This window comes from Neofelis nebulosa, chromosome 11 (genome assembly GCF_028018385.1).
Source record: "Neofelis nebulosa isolate mNeoNeb1 chromosome 11, mNeoNeb1.pri, whole genome shotgun sequence".
Classification (NCBI taxonomy): Eukaryota; Metazoa; Chordata; class Mammalia; order Carnivora; family Felidae; genus Neofelis; species Neofelis nebulosa.
In genome coordinates, this window is record NC_080792.1 from 74973195 (window position 1) to 74997993 (window position 24799).

A 24799-nucleotide genomic window follows, 5' to 3' on the forward strand; every position below is an offset into this window, starting at 1 on the left:
GGGTCCCCATGCTCAGAGAGATGACACCGTCTTGGGCAAGAAAGAGGACACATAAGCCAAATGTACGGTGTCTCACACTGACTTCCCACATGGGGAAAATGTGTCTGCAGTTCCAGGTAATGTCCACACAACATAACGTCTGGATGACAGAGACTGGCCCTTACTGACCCACTGGTAAGAAACCCCAGATTTGAGGATGACTGGATCAAACCACCCCACCCTCTGCCCTGACACCATCATGGCAACTGGGGAAGGGACACCTATTGCTTTGGGTAACACAGTGACTGTCTGGTGGGACCTGGACTCACTGACTAACCGTGTAGTTGGGAGAGTTGGGGTCCAGGTAGAAGAAAATGATGGAAGCTTCGCCAAAGAAGTCCCAGCCGCCTGTATCATCTTCCCTCCATCCTCTGTTGTTCAGGTCGGAGCACGGACTATGGACAATCTGCACAGGGGACACAGTCCAGGGTCTTTATCTCTCATAAAACTACAGCTCAGCCCCCAGACCATTCGGATGCCCCTGCCTCAGATCAACTGCAGCCCAACACACCCTCAGAGGCACGAGGTTCTGGCCTGAAATGCAAACGGTCCCATGAGAAGTAGAAAGCAGAAAACATATTCCTACTCTGATGGCCTCTTATTCCCAGAGGTTGCTAGAAGGTACAAAGTTTTCCAGAAACCTTAATGGTGACCATTTCCAGACCGCCATGCACCTGAGACCTTTTCTTTTGCTCTCACTCTGTCGGGTGAGGAACAGACTCAGGGGCCAGTACAGGAACCACTCCTTTTTTCCCACACACTCCATATGGGACTAATCCTGCTCTCAGGCTCCCTCAGTCACCTCTGTGTCATTGCTGAGTGTCCCCACTTCCCAGGGTCCTGGTCACAGGGAGTCAGATCACTGTTTGCCTGATTTCAATGCCACTGTGACTCTGCCTCTGAAAGACACAAAGCTTACTATTAAGAGTCAGAAGGGGCACCTGGGTGGCTCAGTTGGTTAAGCGTCCAACTCTTGGTTTTGGCTCAGGTCATGATCTCATGGTTCCTGGGTTCAAGTCCCATGTCAAGCTCTGTGCTGACAGCATGGAGTCTGCCTGGGATTCTGTCTCCCTCTCTCTCTGCCCCTCCCCTGCTCGCTCTCTCTCTCTCTCTCTCTCTCTCTCTCTCAAAAATAAATAAATAAACATTAAAAAAAGTTAAAAAAAAAAAAGAGTCAGAAATGAACTCTCCTGTTTTTCCCACACTTGGAACACTCTTTGCCAGTGTCCCTCCTGAATGTTCTTTCTCTATTCATTAATGTCATGTTATATCTCCAGGTCTAGGGTCATTTCTTTTCCCAAATTCCACTCTTCCCTTTTTCCTTCCTCCCCTACCACTAATTAGTTCATGAACCTATACCGCCATCTCCTGTCTGTTGCCACAGTAATGTGGGGTGCATTGCAGGAAAAACACAGGGTCATTAAAGAAGAGTTTACTTCCTAGGAATCACTCTAGGATGTAAGAGAAGTCATTCATTTTTTAAAGAATTTGTTAATGTTTATTTATTTTTTGAGACAGAAACAGAGAGAGAGGGAGAGCATGAACAGGGGAGGGGCAGACAGAGGGAGACACAGAATCTGAAGCCGGTTCCAGGCTCTGAGCTGTCAGCACAGAACCTGAAGTGGGGCTCAAAGTCATGAACAGTGAGTGTGACCTGAGGGAAAGTCGGACAGTTAACCTACTGAGCCAGGCAGAAGCCCCAGGAAAAGTCATTCTGCCCTTAAAGATTTCAGCTTCAAATGACTTTTTTTTACATGTCAAATATTATTTTATGTATTTTTTTATTTTTTTAAATATGAAATTTATGGTCAAATTGGTTTCCATACAACATCCAGTGCCCATCACAACAGGTACCTTCCTCAATACTCATCACCCACCCTCTCCTCCCTCTCACTCCCATCAACCCTCAGTTTGTTCTCAATTTTTAAGAGTCTCTTATGTTTTGGCTCCCTCCCTCTCTAACCTCTTTTTTTTTTCTTCCCCTCCCGCATGGTCTTCTGTTAAGTTTCTCAGGATCCACCTAAGAATAAAATCGTATGGTGTCTGTATTTTTCTGCATGACTTATTTCACTTAGCATCACACTCTCCAGTTCCATGCACATTGCTACAAAAGGCCGTAATTCATTCTTTCTCATTGCCACATCGTATTCCATTGTGTATATAAACCACAATTTCTTTATCCATCCATCAGTTGATGGACATTTAGGCTCTTTCCATGATTTGGCTGTTGTTGAACGTGCTGCTATAAACATTGGGGTACAAGTGCCCCTAAGCATCAGCACTCCTGTATCCCTTGGGTAAATTCCTAGAGTGTTATTGCAGGGTCATAGGGTCGATCTATTTTTATTTTTTTGAGGAACCTCCACACTCTTTTCCAGAGTGGCTGCACCAGTTTGCATTCCCACCAACAGTGCAAGAGGGTTCCCGTTTCTCCACATCCTCTCCAGCATCTATAGTCTCCTGATTGGTTCATTTTAGCCACCCTGACTGGCGTGAGGTGGTATCTGAGTGTGGTTTTGATTTGCATTTCCCTGATGAGGAGCGACGTTGAGCATCTTTCCATGTGCCTGTTGGCCATCTGGATGTCTTCTTTAGAGAAGTGTCTATTCATGTTTTCTGCCCATTTCTTCACTGGATTATTTGTTTTTCAGGTGTGGAGTTTGGTGAGCTGTTTATAGATTTTGGATACTAGCCCTTTGTTCAATATGTCATTTGCAAATATCTTTTCCCATTCCATTGGTTGCCTTTTAGTTTTGTTGATTGTTTCCTTTGCTGTGCAGAAGGTTTTTATCTTGATGTGGTCCCAATAGTTCACTTTTGCCTTTAATTCCCTTGCCTTGGGGATGTGTCAAGTAAGAAATTGCTGCGGCTGAGGTCAGAGAGGTCTTTTCCTGCTTTCTCCTCTAGCGTTTTGATGGTTTCCTGTCTCACATTCAGGTCCTTTATCCATTTTGAGTTTGTTTTTGTGAATGGTGTAAGAAGTGGTTTAGTTTCCTCCTTCGGCACGTTGCTGTCCAGTTCTCCCAGCATTTGTTAAAGAGACTGTCTTTTTCTCCACTGGATATTCTTTCCTGCTTTGTCAAAGATCAGTTGGCCATACTTTTGTGGGTTTACTTCTGGGATTTCTATTCTATTCCATTGGTCTAAGTGTCTGCTTTTGTGCCAATACCGTGCTGTCTGCATGATTACAGCTTTGTAGTAGAGGCTAAAGTCTGGGATTGTGATGCCTCCCGTTTTCGTCTTCTTCTTCACAATTACTTTGGCTATTCGGGGCCTTTTGTGGTTCCATACAAATTTTACGATTGCTTGTTCTAGCTTTGAGAACAATGCTGGTGCAATTGTGATTGGGATTGCATTCAATGTGTAGATAGCTTTGGGTAGTATTGACATTTAACAATATGTATTCTTCCAGTCCCTGAGCACGGAATGTTTTTCCATTTCTTTATATCTTCTTCAATTTCCTTCATAAGCTTTCTATAGTTTTCAGCATACAGATCTTTTACATCTTTGGTTAGGTTTATTCCTAGGTATTTTATGCTTCTTGGTGCAATTGTGAAGGGGATCAGTTTCTTTCTTTGTCTTTCTGTTGCTTCATTATTAGTGTCTAACAATGCAACTGATTTCTGTACATTGATTTTGTATCCTGCGAGTTTCCTGAATTCATGTATCAGTTCTAGCAGACTTTTGGTGGAGTCTATCGGGTTTTGCATGTATAATATCATGTCATCTGCAAAAAGTGAAAGCTTGACTTCGTCTTTGCCAGTTTTGATGCCTTTGATTTCCTTTTGTTGTCTGATTGCTGATGCTAGCACTTCCAACACTATGTTAAACAACAGCAGTGAGAGTGGACATCCCTGTCGTGTTCCTGATCTCAGGGAGAAAGCTCTCATTTTTTCCCCATTGAGGATGATATTAGCTGTGGGCTTTTCATAAATGGCTTTTATGATGTTTAAGTATGTTCCTTCTATCCGACATTCTCCAGGGTTTTTGTTAGGAAAGGAAGCTGAATTTTGTCAAATGCTTTTTCTGCATCGATTGACAGGATCATATGGTTCTTATCTTGTCTTTTATTAATGTGATGTATCCCATTGATTGATTTGTGAATGTTGAACCAGCCCTGCAAGGCAGGAATGAATTCCACTTGATCTTAGTGTATAATTCTTTTTATATGCTTTCGAATTCAATTTGCTAGTATCTTGTTGAGAATTTCTGCATCCATATTCATCAGGGATATTAGCCTGTAGTTCTCTTTTTTTGCTGGGTCTCTGTCTGGTTTAGGAATCCAAGTAATGCTGGCTTCATAGAATGAGTCTGGAAGTTTTCCTTCCCTTTCTATTTTTTGGAATAGCTTGAGAAGGATAGGTATTATTTCTGCTTTAAATGTCTGATAGAATTCCCCTGGGAAGCCAGCTGCTCCTGGACTCTTATTTGTTGGAGATTTTTGATAAGTGATACAATTTCTTCGCTGGTTATGGGTCTGTTCAATGTTCTATTTCTTCCCGTTTGAGTTTTGGAAGTGTGTGGGTGCTTAGGAATTTGTCCATTTCTTCCAGGTTGCCCAGTTTGTTGGCATATAATTTTTCATAGTATTCCCTGATAATTGCTTGTATTCTTGAGGGATTGGTTGTCATAATTCTATTTTCATTTATGATTGTATCTATTTGGGTCATCTCCCTTTTCTTTTTGAGAATCCTGGCTAGAGGCTTATCAATTTTGTTTATTTTTTCAAAAAAAACCAACTCTTGGTTTCATTGATCTGCTCTACAGTTCTTTTAGATTCTGTATGGTTTATTTCTGTTCTGATCTTTATTATTTCTCTTCTTCTGCTGGGTTTGGGGTGTCTTTGCTGTTCTGCTTCTATTTCCCTTAGGTGTGCTGTTAGATTTTGTATTTGGGATTTTTCTTGTTTCTGGAGATAGGCCTGGATTGCAATGTATTTTCTTCTCAGGACTGCCTTTGCTGCATCCCAAAGCGTTTGGATTGTTGTATTTTCATTTTCATTTGCTTCCATATATTTTTAAATTTCTTCTCTAATTGCCTGGTTGACCCACTCATTCTTTAGTAGGGTGATCTTTAACCTCCATGTTTTTGGACTTTTTCCAAACTTTTTCCTGTGGTGGATTTCAAGCTTCATAGCCTTATGGTCTGAAAGTATGCATGGTATGATCTGAATTCTTTTATACTTATGAAGGGCCATTTTGTGACCCAGTATGTGATCTATCTTGGAGAATGATGCATGTGCACTTGAGTAGAAAGTATATTCTGTTGCTTTGGGATGCAGAGTTCTAAATATGTCTGTCAAGTCCATCTGATCCAATGTGTCATTCAGCGCCCTTGTTTCTTTATTGATCCTGTGTCTAGATGATCTATCCATTGTTATAAGGGGGGTAATAAAGTCCCCTGCAATTGCCACATTCTTATCAATAAGGTTGCTTGGGGCGCTTGGGTGGCTCAGTCGGTTAAGCGTCTGACTTCAGCTCATGTCATGATCTCGCGGTCCGTGAGTTTGAGCCCCTTGTCGGGCTCTGTGCTGACCACTCAGAGCCTGGAGCCTGTTTCGGATTCTGTGTCTCCCTCTGACCCTCCCCCATTCATGCTCTGTGTCTCTCTGTCTCAAAAATAAATAAAGTTAAAAAATATAAGTTTGCTTATGTTTGTGATGAATTGTTTTATATATTTGAGGGCTCCCGTCTTCAGTGCATGGCCATTTATAATCGTTAGCTCTTCCTGGGGCGCCTGGGTGGCTCAGTCGGTTAAGCGTCCGACTTCGGCTCAGGTCATGATCTCACGGTCTGTGGGTTCGAGCCCCACGTTGGGCTCTGTGCTGACAGCTCAGAGCCTGGAGCCTGCTTCCGATTCTGTGTCTCCCTCTCTCTCTGACCCTCCCCCATTCATGCTCTGTCTCTCTCTGTCTCAAAAATAAATAAACATTAAAAAAAATTTATATAATCGTTAGCTCTTCCTGATGGATAGACCCTGTAATTGTTATATATTGCCCTTCTTCATCTCTTGTTATACAGCCTTTAATTTAAAGTCTAGTTTGTCTGATATAAGCATGGCTACTCCAGCTTTCTTTTGACTTCCAGTGGCATGATAGATAGTTCTCCATCCATCCACTTTCAATCTGAAGGTGTCCTCAGGTCTCAAATGAGTTTCTTGTAGACAGCAAATAGATGGCTCTTGTTTTTTTATCCATTCTGATACCCTATGTCTTTTGGTTGGAGCATTTAGTCCATTTACATTCAATATCATTACAGAAAGATATGGGTTTAGAGTCAGTGTGATATCTGTAGATTTCATGCTTGGAGTGATGTGTCTGGTACTTTGTGGTCCTTGCAACATTTCTCTCACAGAATCCCTCTTAGGATCTCTTGTAGGGCTGGTTTAGTGATGATGAATTCCTTCAGCTTTTGTTTGTTTGGGAAGACCTTTGTCTCTCCTTCTTGTCTGAATGACAGGCTTGTTGGATAAGGGATTCTCGGTTGCATATTTTTTCTATTCATCAATTGAAGATTTCCTGCCATTCCTTTTTGGCCTGCCAAGGTTCAGTAGATAGATCCGTCAGTAGTCTTATCAGACTCCCTTTATATGTTAGAGTGTGTTTATCCCGAGCTGCTTTCAGAATTTTGTCTTTATCCTTGTATTTTGCCAGTTTCGCTATGATACGTCGTGCAGAAGATCGATTCAAGTTACGTCTGAAGGGAGATCTCTGTGCCTGTTGGATTTCAGTGTCTTTTTCCTTCCCCAGATCAGGGAAGTTCTCAGCTATGTTTTGTTCAAGTACCCCTTCAACCCCTTTCTCTCTCTCTTCCTCTTCTGGAATTCCTATTATACGGAGATTGTTGTGTTTCATTGCATCACTTAGTTCTCTAATTCTCCCCCTCACACTCCTGGATTTTTTTTTTTATCTCTCTTTTTCTCAGCTTCCTCTTTTTCCATAATTTTATCTTTTAAGTCAGCTATTCTCTCCTGTGCCTCTTCAATCCGAGCTGTGGTCACCTGCATATTACTTTGCACCTCATTTATAGCACTTTTTAGCTCCTCATGACTGGTTCTTACTCCCTTGATCTCTGTAGCAATAGATTCTCTGCTGTCCTGTATACCTTTTTCAAGCCCAGCGATTAATTTTATGACTATTATTTTAAATTCATGTTTCGTTATATTGCTGAAACAGTTTTTGATCAATTCGTTAGCTGTCGCTCCTTCCTGGAGTTTCTTTTGAGGAGAATTCTTCCATTTCATCATTTTGGATAGTCCCTGGAGTGGTGTGGAACTGCAGGGCTCTTCCTCTGTGCTGCTCTGTGCTGTCTGGAGTAACTTGTGTTGGTGGGCGGGGCTGCAGTCAGACCTGATGTCTGCCCCCAGCCCACCCCTGGGGCCACGGTCAGACTGATGTGTACCTTATCTGCCCTTCTCCCAGGGACAAGACTCACTATGGAGTGGTGTGGCCCCTGACTGGGCTCCTTGCACACTGCCAGGCTAGCGGTGCTGCTTAGATGGGATCTGGCATATTAGCCAGGGTGCATCCGAAAAGTGAGCCAGGGCGGAAGGGACAGGCTCAGCTCGGTTTGCTGTTGGTGGTCCCCTGCAGGAGGGTCCCTGCAGCACCAGGAGGGAAGCAGGCAGACTCATCAAAGGGGCGGATCCACAGAAGCACAGCGTTGGGTGTTTGCGCGGTGCAAGCAAGTTTGGTGACAGGAACTGGTTCCATTAGGGAGTTCGGCTGGGGATGGGAGAGGGAGATGGCGGTGGCCAGAGCCTTTGTTCCTTGGCGGCTGAACTCTGTCTGCCAGAGCTCAACAACTCTCCCTCTTGGTGTCTTCCTGCCCTCCCCACTGGCCAAGAGCAGAGCTGTTGACTTTTAACATTCCAGATGTCAAGTCCCGCTGGCTGTCAGAACTCATGGAATCCGGCCCCTCCAATTTGCAAGCCAGACTCGGGGGCTCTGGGTGGGCTGGCTGCCCCTCCACCGCCCCAGCTCCCTCCCACCAGTTTGTGTAGGGCACACTGCCTCTCCACCCTTCCTACCCTCTTACATGGGCCTCTTGTCTATGTTTGACTCCGGAGAGACCATTATGCTAGCCTTCTGGCGGTTTTCTGGGTTATTTATGTAGATGTGGGGGGAATCTAAGTGATCAGCAGGACGCGGTGAGCCCAGCATCCTCCTACGTGGCCATCTTCTCTGATCGGCCTGCCTACATATATAAAATTCTAAATATTCTACCAAAAAACAGTCAGAACCGACAAATAAATTCAGTAACGTCACAGGATACAAAATCAATGTACAGAACTCTGTTGCATTTCTATACACTGATAATGAAGCCACAGGAAGAGAAATTAAGAAATCAATCTCATTGAAGATTGAACCAAGAATAATAAGATACCCAAAAATAAACTTAACCGAAGGGGTGAAAGACTTTTACTATGAAAACTAGTAGTGAAAACTAATAGTGAAACAGTCTTGAAAAAGAAAACCAAAACTGGAGGTATCATCATTCCAGATTTCCATTTATATTAGGAAACTATAGTAATCGAAACCGTATGGTTATGGCACAAAAACAGACCAAAAAAAAAAAATGAAACAGAATAGAAATCCCAGAAATAAGCCCAAGATTATATGACCAATCAATGTCTGACAAAGGAGGCAAGAATACGGAATGGGAAAAAGACAGTCTTGTCAACAAATGGTGCTGGGAAATCTGGACAGCTACATGTAAAGAGTGAAACCAGACCACTTTCTTCCCCCATACATAAAAATGAACTCCAAGTGGATTAAAGACCTAAATGTGAGGCCTGAAACCGTAACAATTCTAGAGAGAACAGGCAGTTATCTCTCTGACATTGGCTGTAGCAACATTATTCTAGGGGTATCTCCTCAGGCAAGGGAAATCAAAGAAAAAATAAACTATTGGGACTACATCAAAATAAAAAGCTTCTGCAGAATGAAGAAAGAAATCGACAGAACTTGAAGGAAACCTATTGAATGGGATTAGTCAAGGTCACTAACTTTTGCAAAGGAACCCTACATGCACTAGCTGACTGATGGGTGGTTCCATGATTTTTCCCTCTGACCCCCTCTCAGAATGTAAAAGGCCTTCCCAGTCCCAGACTCACCATAACAGGGGATGAACTCGTTGTCGCTGTTACAAAAAAAGTTACCGCTGTTACAAAAAAAGTTGCCGCTGTTACAACAAAAGTTCTCCCTTTTCACCTTTATTCATTTTTCGTCTTGAGCAGCTGGTGACCCTGTGAGGGCCCCCATCATCTCTGTGGACAACGCCTCCATTGCAGTTACTGCTGCTCAGAAAGTGATGGGGACGAGGACAGTCTGATCCTTACAAGCATGTAGGCTGGAAATGGCTCTTCCATCTACCCTGAAGCTCTGTTCAGGGTGTTTTGAGAGCCCTTAGGTACAAGAAGGATGTTCACCATCCGTGAGGGGGAGTAAAGACTCCGTTTGGATACATGTCTTCTTATTTCAGGAAAGTCACAAAATACATGTGACATATATTTGAATCCAACAAAGGACTGCAATAAGGAGGAAATTTGGGGCATAGTCTTCTTTATACATATTCCTTTCTACTGCAAATTGAAGGTGATTTAAGGAGAGAACTATTTGGGTTTTTTTTTTTTAATTTAAAAGATAAGACTTCTCAATAGTAAGGAAACAATGTCAATCTAAAAACTGCAGATTATCTCAACAAAGGTGATATTCATATGATATAAATGAGCTTGAGAAAAGCTGTTCAACATCATATGTCAGTAAGAAATTGCACAAAAACACAGCAATGACATAGTATTACATACCTATTAGAATGGCCAAAATCAAAACCACAGATGACACCAACGTCTGGCCAGGATGTGGAGCAACGGAACTCTATTTCGTTGGTGAGGGGAATTCAGGATGGTACAGCTACTTTGGAAAAGATTTTGGCAATTTCTTTTAAAACTGAACATTCTCTGAATTCTTGCCATTTGCAACGAACGTGGATGGAACTAGAGGGTAGTATGCTAAGCGAAATTAGTCAGAGAAAGACGAGTATAATATGACTTCACTCATATGTGGAATTTAAGATACAAAACAGATGAACACAAGGGAAGGGAAGCAAGCATAATATAAAAACAGGGAGGGGTAGAAAACATAAGAGGCTCTTAAATATAGAGAACAACCTAAGGGATGCTGGAGGTGTTGTGGGAGGGGGGATAGGCTAAATGGACAAGGGGCATTAAGAAGACATTTGTGGGGATGAGCACGGCTTGTTTTATATAGGGATGAACCACTGGATCCTACTCCCAAAATCATGATTATTGCTAACTAACTTGGATGTAAATTAAAAAAAAAATTTTTTTTAACCCAAAAAGAAAAACCAAACAAACAAAACCCCAGATCATTGTCTTGCTTTAAAATCCAGGGATCATGCATCTTTGCATTTACCTAAAGGAGTTAAAAACAATGTGTACAAAAAAACCCTGCACAAGTATGTGGACAGCGGCATAACTGTCCACACCTGGCGCAGCCAATTGCAATGCCTTTCAGGAGGTGACAGGTGAGTAAACCCCAACGATAGAATATTGATCAGAGCTACAAAGATATGAGGCACCAAGACATAAAAGGGCACAGAAGACATTTTGTTGCATGTTGCTAAATGAAAGCAGCCAACATGTAATGGCTTCATGCTGTGTGACTCCAAGGATGTAACATTCTCGAAAAAGACGAATCTATTTAGACAATAAAAGAATCAGTGGTTGCAAGGGGTTGAGCATAGGGAGGGATGCACAACTGGAGCACAGAGGTTTTTTGTGGGAATGGAAGTGTTCTTTGTGGTTCTAAAATGGACATATATCAGTGTATAGCTCTTGAACCTATTAAGTGAACAACATCAAGAGTGAGCTTTGCTGTTGTAAATATAGACTTTGGGTGACAATGGCTTGTCAGTGTTGCTTCCTGGTGTATAAAAAGTGACCACACTCAGGCTAGAGTTGGATGATGGGAAAGACAAGGTGGTGGAGGGGGTTGGTGTATTTGGAAACTCTGGAATTTCCACCAAATTCTTCTGTGACAATAAATCATAAAGTCTATTGATGTCTTCAAGTATTCTGTGGGCAAGACCAAACATATGGGCATGTCTGGGTCTCGGGCAGCAGGGGGCGCTGTGGCCTGTCTCTGAGCCTTGTGTGCTGTGATCCCAAGTGGGAGCCACCTGGCTCTGGTTCTCACTGTGGCTTAGCCTCTGGGTGCTCACAGGCCCTTGGGGAGCCCCAGGTCAGGCCCCACAGCTTTCGCTCCATCCCCTCCTGGGGTGAGATTTCCAGACAAGGCTCAGCTTCAGGGTTCAGGCTGGGGCTGGCCAGCCAGGGGGAGGGGGCTGGTTTGCATGAAGGGTCTCTCCATCCCCTTGGGCTGCTGGAGGCAATAAGAGAGACTCTGGGAGCCCGGCTGAGGGACACTGAGGACACACTGCTGAGCAGGGGTCTCCACCATGGCCTGGGCTCCTTTCCTGCTCACACTGCTGGCTCACTGCACAGGTGGCTGGAGGCTGGGATCGGGGCTGGAGACGAGAGGACTGTGGAACCATGTATGGGCCCTGTCCACTGACCCCTCTCTCTCACCCCGTGTCTCTCTTCTGACTTGCAGGGTCCTGGGCCCAGTCGGTGGTGACTCAGCCATCTGCAGTGTCCTAGCCTGTGAATAAGACTGTTACCACCTCCTGCACCGGAAGCAGCAGCAACGTTGGGGCTGGGGGTGTGTCCTGGTACCAGCAGCTCCCAGGCAGTGTCCCCAACGTTGTCATCTATGGTAGCAGTGCTCGGCCTGCGGTGGTCCTGTCTAGACTCTCAGGCTCCAGGTCAGGGACGTGGCCTCCCTGAGCATCTCTAGCCTCCAGGTTGAGGATGAGGCTGATTATTACTGCTCAGTGTGGGACCACAGTCTCAAAGCTCACATACTGCTCCAGGCCTGTGGAGAGGTGAGACCCAAACCTGCTGTCCCCTCAGCAATGGGACTTCCTGTGCAGCTCACACCCCTTGGCCGACGGAGCTGCTTCTTTCTTCCTGTCTTCTAATAGTGGAGTCTTAGACAAGGCTAGGGAATTTTGTCTAGAAATAGTGTCCTTGTTCTCTCAAATTGTGCCCCTAAACCCAGCCCTACTCTGCAAAGCATCGTCTGATTTTCTTCCGTTGGGCAGGATTTACTGCACACCTGGGGGCAGGCTGTCCTGGGAATTGAGTCCCCGTTGGGTAGACCCCGGCAGATCCCACGTGCTCCTGTTCTGGATAGGTGACTGTACAGAGATCTGTCCCTCCACACCGTCTGGTGAACACCAAGTATGTGCCAGGTATGACCCTTGGGCTTAAGTACAGCGTGAGTGCGCTAGGGACAATCTATGTCCTCATGTTGCTGAAAATGTCCTGGGAGAGAAAGAGGACAAAGAAGTATGAATAGCAACACAAATAAGATGTTTCTGGAGAGTCAACAAGGGTGAGGCAGTGAGGTGGACCTGGACCATTGGAGGGGTTGACAAGAAACCCCCGAACCTGATGTGCTGTGATGATGTCTCAGTGCTGCATAGATGATCAAGGAGCCAGAGGGGAGCGTGAGGAAGGGACCAGGCAGAGGCTGTTGACTGTGTCCCCATCAGACCCCTCCTCCTCAGGTCAGGGGTCCAGAAGAACTGAATGGCAACCTGCAGAAGAATGAAACTGGACCTCTTTCTTGCACCATACACAACAATAAATCCAAAATGTATGGAAGACTATATGTGAGACAGGAAACCATCAAAATCCTGGAAGAGAACACAGGCCTAAACTCTTTGACCTTGGCTGGAGAAACTTCTTATGAGACACATTGCTGAAGGCAAGAAAGCACACGCAAACATGAATTACTGGGACTTCATCAAGACAAAATGCTTCTGCACAGCAAAGGAAACAACAAAATGAAAAGGCAGCCTAGAGAATGGGAGAAGGTATATGCAAAAAACATATCTGATAATAGGTTAGTATCCAAAATCCATAAAGAATATTTCAACCTCAACACCCCAAAAACAAATAACCCTTTTAAGAAATGGGCAGAAGACACGAATAGACACTTTTACAAAGAAGTCATCCAGATGGCTAACAGATACTCAACATCACTCGTCCTCAGGGAAATAAAAATGAAAACCACATGAGAATCCACCTCACACCTGTCAGAATGGCTACAATTAACAACACAAGGAACAACAGGTGTTGTCAAAGATGCAGAGAAAGGGGACCCTCTTGCATTGTTTATGGGAATGCAAACTGGTGTAGTCACTCTAGAGAAGAGTATGGATATTCCTCAAGGAACTAAAAATAGAAATACCCTATGATCCAGCAATTGTACTATTAGTTCTTTACCCAAAAGATACAAAAGTATAGATTCAAGGGCGTACATGCACCCCAATGTTTATAGTAGCTTTATTAACAATAGCCAAACTACAGAGAGAGCTCAAATGTCCATCACCTGATAAATGGATAAGGACGTGGTCTGTATCTGCAAAGGAATATTACTCATCCATCAAAAAAAATTGAAATCTTTTCATTTGCAATGACATGGATGGAGCTAGAATGTTTCATGCTGAGTGAAATAAGTGAATCAGGGAAAGAAAAATACTGCATGATTTCACTCGTATCTGGAATTTAAGAAACAAAACAGATGGACATATGGGGAAGGGGGTGAATAGAAGAGAGGGAAACCAACCTCTCAATGATAGAGAACAAAGTAGGAGCTGACAGAGGGAAGTAGGTAGGAGATGGGCTAGATGTGTGATGGGTATTAAGGAGGGCACTTGTGATGAGCACTGGGTGTTGTATGTAAGTAATGAAATGAATGAATTCTACTCCTGAAACCACTATTGCATTGTATCTTAACTACCTAAAATTTAAATGAAAAAAATTTAAAAAATTAAATAAAGCCAAAATCACGAAAATAAATAAAAAAGATAAACTGTGGTTTGAGACCAATCTCAGGAAAGTTTGGCTACAAAATCACCCACATTCTCTTAAATTCAGCCCCCTCAATCCTATTCCTGGTGGGGAAACATTGTAGGATTTTCTCATATTAAGTAGAGATTCCAGGGTGCCGGGCGCAGGCTGCCCTGAAGACAGAGTCTGTGACAGATCAGGATAGAACCAGAGACACAGCGTTCACCTATGTCTAACTGAGGGTAGAGCACTGTCCAGATATTGTGCATCTACACCACTTACTGAACACCTAATATATGTTACACATGAGTCTAGGATGTGGGACACATCTGGACATGACAGGAAGGGTCCTCATGCTCAGGGAGCTGACAGTGTCTGGGGGAAGAGAGGACACAGAAGTTAAACATGTCTTGAAGGAAAGCTATGTCCCAGCAGCATGAGGAGGGTTGAGGTTGGTGCAGTGGAGCTGGAGCATTGGAGGGGTGAACAGGGAACCCCAGAGCCTGATGTTTGGTAATGACATCCTAGTTCCGCATAGATGATAAAGGGACAGGAGGGGAGCATGAAGCTGTGACCCAGCAGGGGCTGTGGAGTCTGTCCCAGTCAGACTATGAGTTCTGGACAAGGGATTGAGTGGGGATGAAAGTCAGGGTCCTCATGACTTGGAAGAAGCAGGGACTGAGGATAGGGATTTGAAGGAGGGGAACCTGGTAGGGGGCTTGGGAACTTTGTGTGTGTGTTTGTGGGGGGGGAGCTCCATCAGCTGGAACAGTGTGGGAACCTATCTCTGATGAAGGAGGACTTCTACCTCATGTTTCCAGGAAATAAGATCAGCCCCTGACATAGGGAACTGTACATCAGGAGTCCTAGGAATTCACATGTTTGCTTACTCTTGTCTGACCCTTCATGAAACTTCATGTGGGCCTATTGTTGGCGGGGGGGAGAGTATTTCCTGAGTTCTTCAGGGTCCTTCTAGCTGGAATATGAATCACATTTACATTTGGCAAATTAGCTGGAGAAAATGAAATTTAATAGCCTACATAAAGGGAATCCACAAAGACACGGAAGATTCCAAAGACAGGCAACATGACACTTATATGAATAAAGGAGGTAGGGGTCTCCGTTTCAAAGAGGAGAAAGACCATTTTTCACAGGAAGGCCAGAGGAGATGTCGGGAAAACAAAGATAGATTGCTCCTCTATCTATCTATCTGTCTATCTATCTATCTATCTATCTCATCTATCTATCTCTTCTATCCATCTCATCTATCTCTCTATCTCTGCATCTCTCTATCTTATCTATCTATCTATCTAGCTATGTATCTATCATCTATCTATCTATCTATCTATCATCAATCTATCTATCATCTATCTGTCTATTGTCTATCATCTATTTATTTATATTAAGTTTTTAAAAGCTTATTTATTTTAAGAGAGAGAGAGAGAGAAGGAGAGGGCAGAGAAAGAGGGAGACAGAGAGAATCTCAAGCAGGCTCCACACTGTCAGTGCCGAGCCCACTGTGGGGCTCAATCTCATGAACAGCAAGATCATGACTTTATCTGGAATCAAGAGTAGCCCACTGAACTAAATGAGCCACTTAGGCACCCCACTCTACCATTGAGGTACATGTCATAGGTAAAGAGGAACATGAGTTGATAGTTCTCTTCCTGATAAAAGCGGGAAGTTTGGGGGAAGGTATAGAACTTTTCCTAAATATGCTGAGTTTTATTTGCTTTTAACTTGAAATAATGTTCATGCCAAAATGACCCATCTTGGGGCAAAACCCATGTTGGGGCATCCTATTCCTGGCCAGTTTCCTCCTCCTCTGAAACTTCCCTGAGATTGCATATGTTAAAGGTTGGGCTGGTAGATTGCTCAGTTTCTTGAACCTTCCCCGACAACAGGCCAGTTTAGTTAAACTCATTTCAGGAGGGGGTGATGTGAGTGAGTTCTCCAAGTAAGGCCTGTGCTTCAAGAAATCAGGTATTAGGAGGCACTTCTATGGAAACAAACAAAAATGATGGTTAAAGATTGGATCAAATTATAAAGCAGTTCCTGAGTTTAAATTATGATATTGCTAAAGGATAATGAATGTACGAGTGCAAGTGTGTGTAATGTGATGGTGGGGGGGCGGAGAGCAAATGTGGAAACACGTTAATTGGGCAATCTGGTCAAGGGAATGTGAGAGCTCTTTATATTCTGGCAATTTTTCTGTTAAATGACATTATTTCAAATGCATCATTTAATACAAATTGTAAAATGGACAAAAACAAACAAACACAACTTTTCTTCAATGAACCAAAGTCCTGATAAGCATAGGAAATATTTTGGCAAAACACAGTGCTTGTTTTCTAGGCAGATAATGTCAAAAGTGAATAAAATTGTTTGTTTACCATTTTTTGGTAATAGCAGACCAAGAGTTCAAGACCGTTTAGTCCTTTTAAACAAGTGAAAACAATTTTAATTTTACATCCATGTATTTTGACATTAAAATTCACTTATTCACTTGAATGTTCTGAATTTTAACCAGTACTAACCACATATCAAATTCCATTCCGGATTCCTTTTCCAAAATCCTAGTACAACCTTCTCTTCTACATTTAGATTTTTAAACTTTCTTTCTTTATTTTCATTTTTTAATTACATATTTTTTAAGCGTTTATTCATTTTTGAGAGACAGAGTGAGGAAGAGGCAGAGAGCGGGAGACACAGAATCCAAAGCAGGCTCTAGGCTTTGAGTGGTCAGCACAGAGCCCTCGGTAGGACTCCAACTCAGGAACTGTGAGGTCATAATCTGAGCCAAAGTCGGACACTTAACCCACTGAGCCAGCCAGGAGCCCCTATTTATTTCTCTCTGAGAGGGGTTTGCAGAGAGAGAGAGAGAGAGAGAGAGAGGAAGAGAGAGGGAGGGAGAGAGAGTCCCAAGCAACTCCCTGCTCAGTGCAGAGTCCTATTTGGGTCTGGATCCCAGGACTCTGAGATCATGAGCTGAGCCAATATCAATATTCACAGGCTCCATTGGGTCAGGACTGCATGTGTCCCTCCCGTTAAAAGCCCCCCCTCCCCCTTCACAGGGGAAACCTGATCAGTGACAGCACAACAGGACCTATCTCTTCCCCAGGAGGGTCATTCTCAGGTTATGGAAACACAGGCATCAGGGAAGCCAGAGGTGGGAAAGGAGAGGTTCACCCAGAGACCAGCAGGGGGCACTGTGACACCGTGTCTGGGGCTTTCCGCAGGACAGGGGCATCCAGCTGGGCAGTCCTCCACTGACAGAAAGCAAGGACTGGGCGTCTTGTGTCCAGTGGGGCCAGGGCAGTTGTGTCCGCTCAGGACCTGGAGGAGTCCCTGGACCTGGGGCTGTGTGTGGTCCCCACAGCTGCTGCTTCCAGGCCCACCCAGGGGGAACGCAGTGCATCAGGAAGTCTCCGAGTCCAAGGGCCACAGACCCTGTGTGTGCACATGGAGAAGAGGGAGGGGTGGGTCTAATTTGCATGAGCAGCCCCTCCTCTGTGACCCTGTGGACAGGGGATAAGACAGGCCAGGGGCAATCCAGCCCCAGCTCTGTGGCCTAAGAAGGGCGTCTCTGTGTGTCACCATGGCCTGGATCCCCATCCTCCTCGTGCTCCTCTGTCACTGCACAGGTAGGGACAGGATACAGGGCACCAGGGTGGGCCCGCAGCCAGAGTCAAATCCCTGTGGCTCAGCTCCCTAATCTCATGTACCTTGTCCCTTGTCTTCCCTCTGCTGTGTCTGTGTTTGCAGGTTCCCTGTCCCAGCCTGTCGTGACTCAGCCAGCCTCCCTCTCTGCATCTCTGGGAGCCACAGCCAGACTCACCTGCACCCTGAGCAGGGACATCAATGTTGGAAGCTATTACATATACTGGTACCAACAGAATCCAGGGAGCCCTCCCCGGTATCTCCTGTACTACTACTCAGACTCCAGTACACAGTTGGGACCTGGGGTCCCCAGCCGCTTCTCTGGGTCCAAAGATGCCTCGGCCAATGCAGGGCTTCTGCTCATCTCTGGGCTGCAGCCTGAGGACGAGGCTGACTATTACTGTGCAATCGGGCACAGTAGTGCTGGTCACAGTGACACAGACACATGGGGAAGTGGGACAAATATCTCAGCCTGCTCAGATCCCTGCACTCTGACTCTCTTCCAGTTGAAAAGAACTTGAATGCACACTGACTGTCTTTGGAAGTAGCTTCTAGGTCACAATACACTTCCTCCTCCCAGTGTCCTATTCAACTTCTTTGTACTGTCAGGAAAACAAACAAGCCAACAAACAAACCGGCAACAAAGAAACCCACGATGTGCAGACATTTTGTCTGGTGGTTAAAGTGTAAAACTCAGAGAGTGTTGAGCTGGCCCTTTTTCTCTTTATAAAGGCACATCCATTGTCTTAGTTTTCTAGTCAGAGTCTGGACCATCGCGGCAGGTGGACAGTCCTCCAGAATGTGGACTCTGTTCCTCCAGGGATTGGGGCAGAGGCTCCCTTCCCTCCAAGCTCCTGTGCTCAGAGTTGGCTGAATAGCTGTGTGTTCCAGGTAGGATGTACTAAATAAGACTGGTGCCGAGGGAGGACTCAGAACAGAAGAAATAGCGGGCACAGAGCTGGCTGGGCAACCAGGCCAGCTACTTGCCCTTTAAATTGTGATGTCGGGGGAGGGGGTTAGCCAGGGGAGAAACTTTAGTTGTCAGCAAACCTCTCAGTGGTGTTTGTGAAGGTAACAAGCAGGGCTCCATCATTGCTACAAAATGCTGGGTCTGCTCTTGGGAAGGTGGGAAGTAGATTCTACAGATGTGAATTTACCAAAGCGGACACCATCAGGCACTTTGGGTACCCCTGTGGCTGGTTTCCTGAATTCCCAGGCCCTGACTCTGTCCTCCTCTCTTCTCCTGTGACATCAGGGCTCATCAGTGATCCAAGCAGCAGGGAGGCTGTGGGGCGACAGGGCAGGATGTCCCCTATCTGTGCACAAAGAAGTCCAGTCCTATATCTTTCCAGAAAGAAGTTCTTCCATTTGTGACAACATGGACGAACCTGCCAGATATTACCCTAGGAGAAATAAGCCCTACAGAGAAAGAAAAAATGCTATATGATCTTATTTATATGTGGAATCTATAGGAAAAATAATTTTAAAAATTACTGTCAAGTTTTACTGATGATGGTAAGTTAGAATAGGGTAACACATACCAGGACAACAAGGATATTTGTATAAGTACAGCTTCTTACATATAATTTGATTTTGAACTGATAATTTATAGTGATGAGAATAAACACAACAAGATTTATTATTTTAATCACTCTGTATTGTGCAATTCAGAGATACTGAGTATACTCACAATGTTTGTAACCACCACAAGTGTCCATTTGCAGAGCTTTTTCATCATCCTGAGCACCCAACAGGGGAATGGGTAATCTGGAATGGCAGAGGAGCCAGGCCCCAGGAACCCATGCCAATGCAGGAAGCAGCAGAGGGCAGAGGGCAGCTCCCATGGGGGCTCTTGGCAGATGTGGCCTGACGCGGCTGAGAGAGTCTTTAGGCTGGGCTTCTTACCCCAGATTGACCATGTGGATGCATGCTGACCACCATGGCATGCGTACCAACGTGTCCCATTGCAAGGTGTCCAAAAATACCAGCTTTCTCTCCCAGAGTGTGTCAGGAACACCAGTGAGAACCTTAGGATCTCGATTGGGTCACCTGCTGTATGATTCATGCATATGCCTATCTGAATCCCCTCCAAACTCCGTGTCACTTCTCCTCTAGGAACCTTGCAAAGGCCCTGTTTTCAGTGCACTTGCTCCCTGGTGGTCAAGGGGAACTTGCATTACCTTCTGGTCTTTGTATTCTGTGGCATCTATCTATGTGTGGCTTTCTAGGCCAGTTTCATACTGTTTGTATTCCTAGAACTTTGTTATAAATTTAAGCAGGAAGTATGGTGCCTCCAGATTTATTCTTCTTTCTCAAGAAAGCTTGGGCAATTTTAGGTCTTTTTCTGCCTCTATACAAAAGTCAGGACTTTTTTTTCTATTTGTGTGAAAAATATCATAGGAATTTTCATAGGAAGCCTTGAATCTATAGATTGTTTGGGGTAGTATGGACATTTTAAGGTTACTTTTGTTGTGGAAAACACTGGATATCGGAATTCTGGATGAAATACATAATACACACAGCTTCCATTATCTGCAATAGTCACAGATAAGATTCAGATTATTCTGTGACTTCTCATGTGCTTCAGCATTTTGTAGTGACGGATGTGAATTGATAACTTTTCTCTTAAGTTTTAGGTCTTCTTCTTCATCTTGAAATCTGATGCATATAATTACACATTAACCACTGTCTCAAGAATAAATATGAATCTTTTTTTGACATTTATTTATTTTTGAGGGGGTGCAGAGAGAGAGGGAAACAGAGGAACAGAAGCAGGCTTGGCATTGATAGCAGAAAGTCCGATGCAGGGCTTGAACTCAGGAACTGTGTGATCACGACCTGAGCTGAAATCGAAAGTCAGATGGTTAACGGATTGAGACACCCAGGTGCCCCGAATTTACTATAAATCTTTACGTCTGATGTGAGTTAAGTCTCTGAACACAGTTGATGACAAAGAAAGCAATGGCCGTATACATATCACGAAACAATCTACTAACCATTCAGAAATGAGCATTGGATCACATTCTTATTCCACAGTGGGATGAAGTCCAATTAGTGGCTTTTCTTTCACCTATTACTCCAGAAATTGTATGTTTTTCCATTTCCCCGGCCACCCTTTGGGTTCTTTCTGCTGCATAGCGACTACACAAGGCAAGGGTATTTTATAATGCCTCGGGTCACACGATGTTTTCAGACAGTGCCGTTTTCCTTCTGATTCTTTTTTTCCCTGATGTTTGGAGAAATCTCATAATTTAATGGTGATATGATTACCTTCCCCTCAAAACCAGCAGTTACATTGTTGCTACTTCAGATAATAGATGGCTTCCAAGAGCAAATGAGGATGACTTCCACAGCCTGGGGTGCCTCTGGTGTAGACTCCCCCACCTCTGGTCTTCTGCCCCATGGCTATCAGGAGACAGGGACTAGGACTGAGTCAGAAGAGACCCTGTTTGTTCATACCCAGCACGGGCTTTGAAATTTCCAGTGGACTCACTCCTGGAGGACTGACCACTAAGTTTCTCCAAAGAGACAAGAGGCCATTTCACTGGGGAGGGCAGAAAATATTCCCAGGGATGGGGTACATGTGGAATGAACTAGAAGCATGGCCAGGATGTGAGAAGCAGATGCATGCCCTCAGTCTGCCTTTCCAGGGAAGAAACTTGGGACTGAGGCCACCAGGGACATGGAGGAGATGACTCGGGGCAAGATGTCACCCTGTCACTCAGTGTCCCAGGCTCCCTGCAGTCATTGATTCTGTGTAGTCCCAATATATGCCTCTTTCAAGGTCTCCCCCAGGCGACATCAGGGTGACCAAGGGGCAGTAAAAGAGAGGAAGTTAATTTGCATGAAGCACCTCTCCTCCTCATAGGTCTACAGGCATGAAAAGGCCCAGAGGAGACCCCAACCCAAGAACCTGAGGGGGCAAGACCTGTGAGGACCCCCACCATGGCCTGGATGGTGCTTCTTCCTAGGTTCCTTGCTTATGGGTCAGGTCAGGGGAAGAGACCCTGCTTTCTTGGAGGGCACATAAAATCAAGGTTTCAGGGTGACCCTTGCCTCTCATATTAACACATGTGCCTCCTTTTGGTTTTAGGAACCAATTCTCATACTGTGGTTATCCAAGAGCCATCACAGTCAGTGTCTGCAGGAGGCATGGTGACACTCACCTGTGGCTTTAGCTCTGGGTCAGTATCTATCAGTAACTTCCCTGGCTGGTACCAACCAGACCCCAGGCAGGGGTGCCCACCCCCTTATCTACCACAAACAATCACCTGTCTCAGGTCTTTGATCACTTCTCCAGGTCCATCTCCAGGAACAAAGCCGTCCTCACCATCACAGAGGCCAGCTTGAGGATGAGGCAGATTAGCACTGTATGCTGTCTCTGGGTAGTGGCATTCCACAGTGATGTCAATCTATGGAGAAGTGCAAGCAGGGCTCAGAATGTCTCAGCCCTGAGCAGCAGGGGAGCAAGCGAGGGGGAGGATGGTCAACACCACCATGGGAAGGGAGGCTCCCTAGCCTGATTCTGCTGTGCAGTGTTTCATCCCGATGTGCCCATCCCCTCTCTCCCAGTGTGTGTCCATCTCACCAGTGTGACCCCAAGACTGGGCTTCCTTTCTACATCTGCACATATAATGAAGGGGAGGGGGTTCAGCACCTAAATATATCAACAAATGGTCAGAGTCAGCAACCTCAGCAACCTGTTCCCTGTGAGATGCTTATTCAAATGACATTAAGAGCCATGTTGTCATTCAATAATCTGCTGATGGGGACCAACTGAATAAGTTATGCAGGCCAAGCCGTCAGTCAGGCAAATACCGTAACACCCACATCCTTCCTATGGGGGACAGAAGGCGTCGCTGCAGCCCTGGTTGTCTGTGATGTTTCCACGCCTCTCAACATGTCACACCGTGGTCTCAGTTTGACACGGGACAACAGACCCACCACCTGCCCTCCATCTGCTCTCCCACCTGACATCCCCTGTGTCAGTCAGGGCATTCCTGTCTCTGTGGGCATCACCCTCTAGCCACCTAACTCTCTAGACCATCACTCCCTCTCCCACAGCCTGCTGTCCATTCAGTTACCTCCCTCTGTCCCACTTGGGGACACAACCCATTTCACCCTTCCTGTTTTCTCTGCTGTCATCTTCCTCCAACCATCCCCCGGGGTTGCCTTCTACCTCTCCTTGCCCCAAAATCTGTCTTAGAACTTCCTGCAGAACTAAATCTCTAATGAGCAGCACTGACCAGGAGAAGCCCAGCTGGAATGGAAAGACTCCCAGCACAGGGATGGGAGGTTGCAGGATGGCCCCGCAGTGGTCCTACTGGACTCCCGGGCTCTGCTCAGTCCCCATACCGTCAGCAGCCTCATCAGAGTTTGTGGAGTCCTTTCTGCCATGCTCCAGAAAGGCACAAATTTCCATAATCTGTGTCCTTGTCTGTGAAGGTTTGTGACCGCTCACCAGGTTCCTGTTCACTCATCACCCAGAGTCAGCCTGCCCCCTAGGAGCCCCCTGTGGGGGCAGATCCCCTGCTCTCTGTTCCCTGCATCTTGTCATCAGCTCCACCAGAATTCCTAGACTGTCCTGGGTCAAGATTGCTCCTGTCCTTCCCACAATAGCCCCACCCAAGGAAAAACCCGGTTCAGGGAGAGAACACCAGGACTGCACCTCCATCCTTCTCTGAAGGGTCTGTCTCACATAGTGGAAGCACAAACATTAGGGACGCAGGTAAAGGAGAGCATTGGAAGCAGTGGGAAAGAACGAGAAAGTGGAAAGAATGAGATGTTTGCCCGGGGAGCAGCAGGGGCTGCTGTGAGATCATGTCTAAGGGTTTCTGCAGGACGGGGGATCCACTGGCAGTCCTGCACTGACAGGAGGCCCCAGGTCAGGGCCCCCGTGTTTCCTGTGGGGACAGGGCAGGTGTGTCCCATCAGGGCCTGGTGGAATCCCCTGGAGTTTGGCCTGTGTGTGGTCCCCTCAGCTGCTGCCTCTTGGCCCACCCAGGGGGAATGCAGTGCATCAGGAAGTCTCCGTGTCCAAGGGCCACACACCCTGTGTGTGCACATGGAGAAGAGGCAGGTGTGGGTCCCATTTGCATGAGCAGCCCCTCCTCTCTGAGGCCTGTGCACAGGGGATAAGAGAGACCCGGGGCAGACAAACCCTAGCTCTGGGCCTAAGAAGGGGGTGTGTCACCATGGCCTGGATCCCCATCCTCCTCGTGCTCCTCTGTCACTGCACAGGTAGGGACAGAATGCAGGGCACCAGGGTGGGCCCACGGCCAGAGTCAAATCCCTCTGGCTCAGCTCCCTAATCTCATGTACCCTGTCTCTTGTCTTCCGTCTGCTGTGTCTGTATTTGCAGGTTCCCTGTCCCAGCCTGTTGTGACTCAGCCAGCCTCCCTCTCTGCATCTCTGGGAGCCACAGCCAGACTCACCTGCACCCTGAGCAGGGACATCAATGTTGGAGGCTATAACATATACTGGTACCAACAGAATCCAGGGAGCCCTCCCCGGTATCTCCTGTACTACTACTCAGACTCCAGTACACAGTTGGGACCTGGGGTCCCCAGCCGCTTCTCCGGATCCAAAGATGCCTCGGCCAATGCAGGGCTTCTGCTCATCTCTGGGCTGCAACCTGAGGACGAGACTGACTATTACTGTGGTATATATCATGGCAGTGGGAGCAGCTATCATTACTCACAGTGATTCAGATAAACAGGAAGTGAGACAAAAACCCCTGCATCTCTTTTATTGAGAAGCTTCAGTGGAGGCTTGTGTATGGGACACCACTGTGGGAACACCTGTCTTTGAGGAGGAAGGAGTGACACAGTGCTATTGCCTGAGACAGCACAGGCATCCTAGCAGTGCACACAGGTGAGGGAGTAGAGCCCAATACACATGCCCCAGGGTCTACAAAATGTAGACCCTTTATGATTATACAAACCCAGTTGGAGGTTTTAGTCACATTAGGTTTGCAGAAATGACTGAGTTTAGATCTCGTAGCTGAAGCCCAGAGGGTATCTGTGTCCTGCTAAAGGGTCAATCAGGGAACATAAAAAAAAGTCTACGGTTTGACTGAACGACCTTCCTCCCCCTGGGACCTGGCAACATAAGGATGGTTTTCCTGGAAAGAAACCTGGTCATGGCTACGCTGCCTTGT

At 45.7% G+C, this 24799-nt stretch overlaps 2 gene segments (V, D, J or C); both read left to right on the forward strand.

The window, feature by feature from the left end:
• Positions 1-17501: 17501 nt before the first annotated feature.
• LOC131489671 (immunoglobulin lambda variable 5-37-like) lies at positions 17502-18250 on the forward strand. The segment is given in 2 exon segments: positions 17502-17624; positions 17746-18250. Coding segments are annotated over 2 exon segments (462 nt in total).
• A 5521-nt stretch (positions 18251-23771) lies between these two features.
• LOC131489697 (immunoglobulin lambda variable 5-37-like) lies at positions 23772-24360 on the forward strand. The segment is given in 2 exon segments: positions 23772-23880; positions 24002-24360. Coding segments are annotated over 2 exon segments (390 nt in total).
• Positions 24361-24799: the final 439 nt, after the last annotated feature.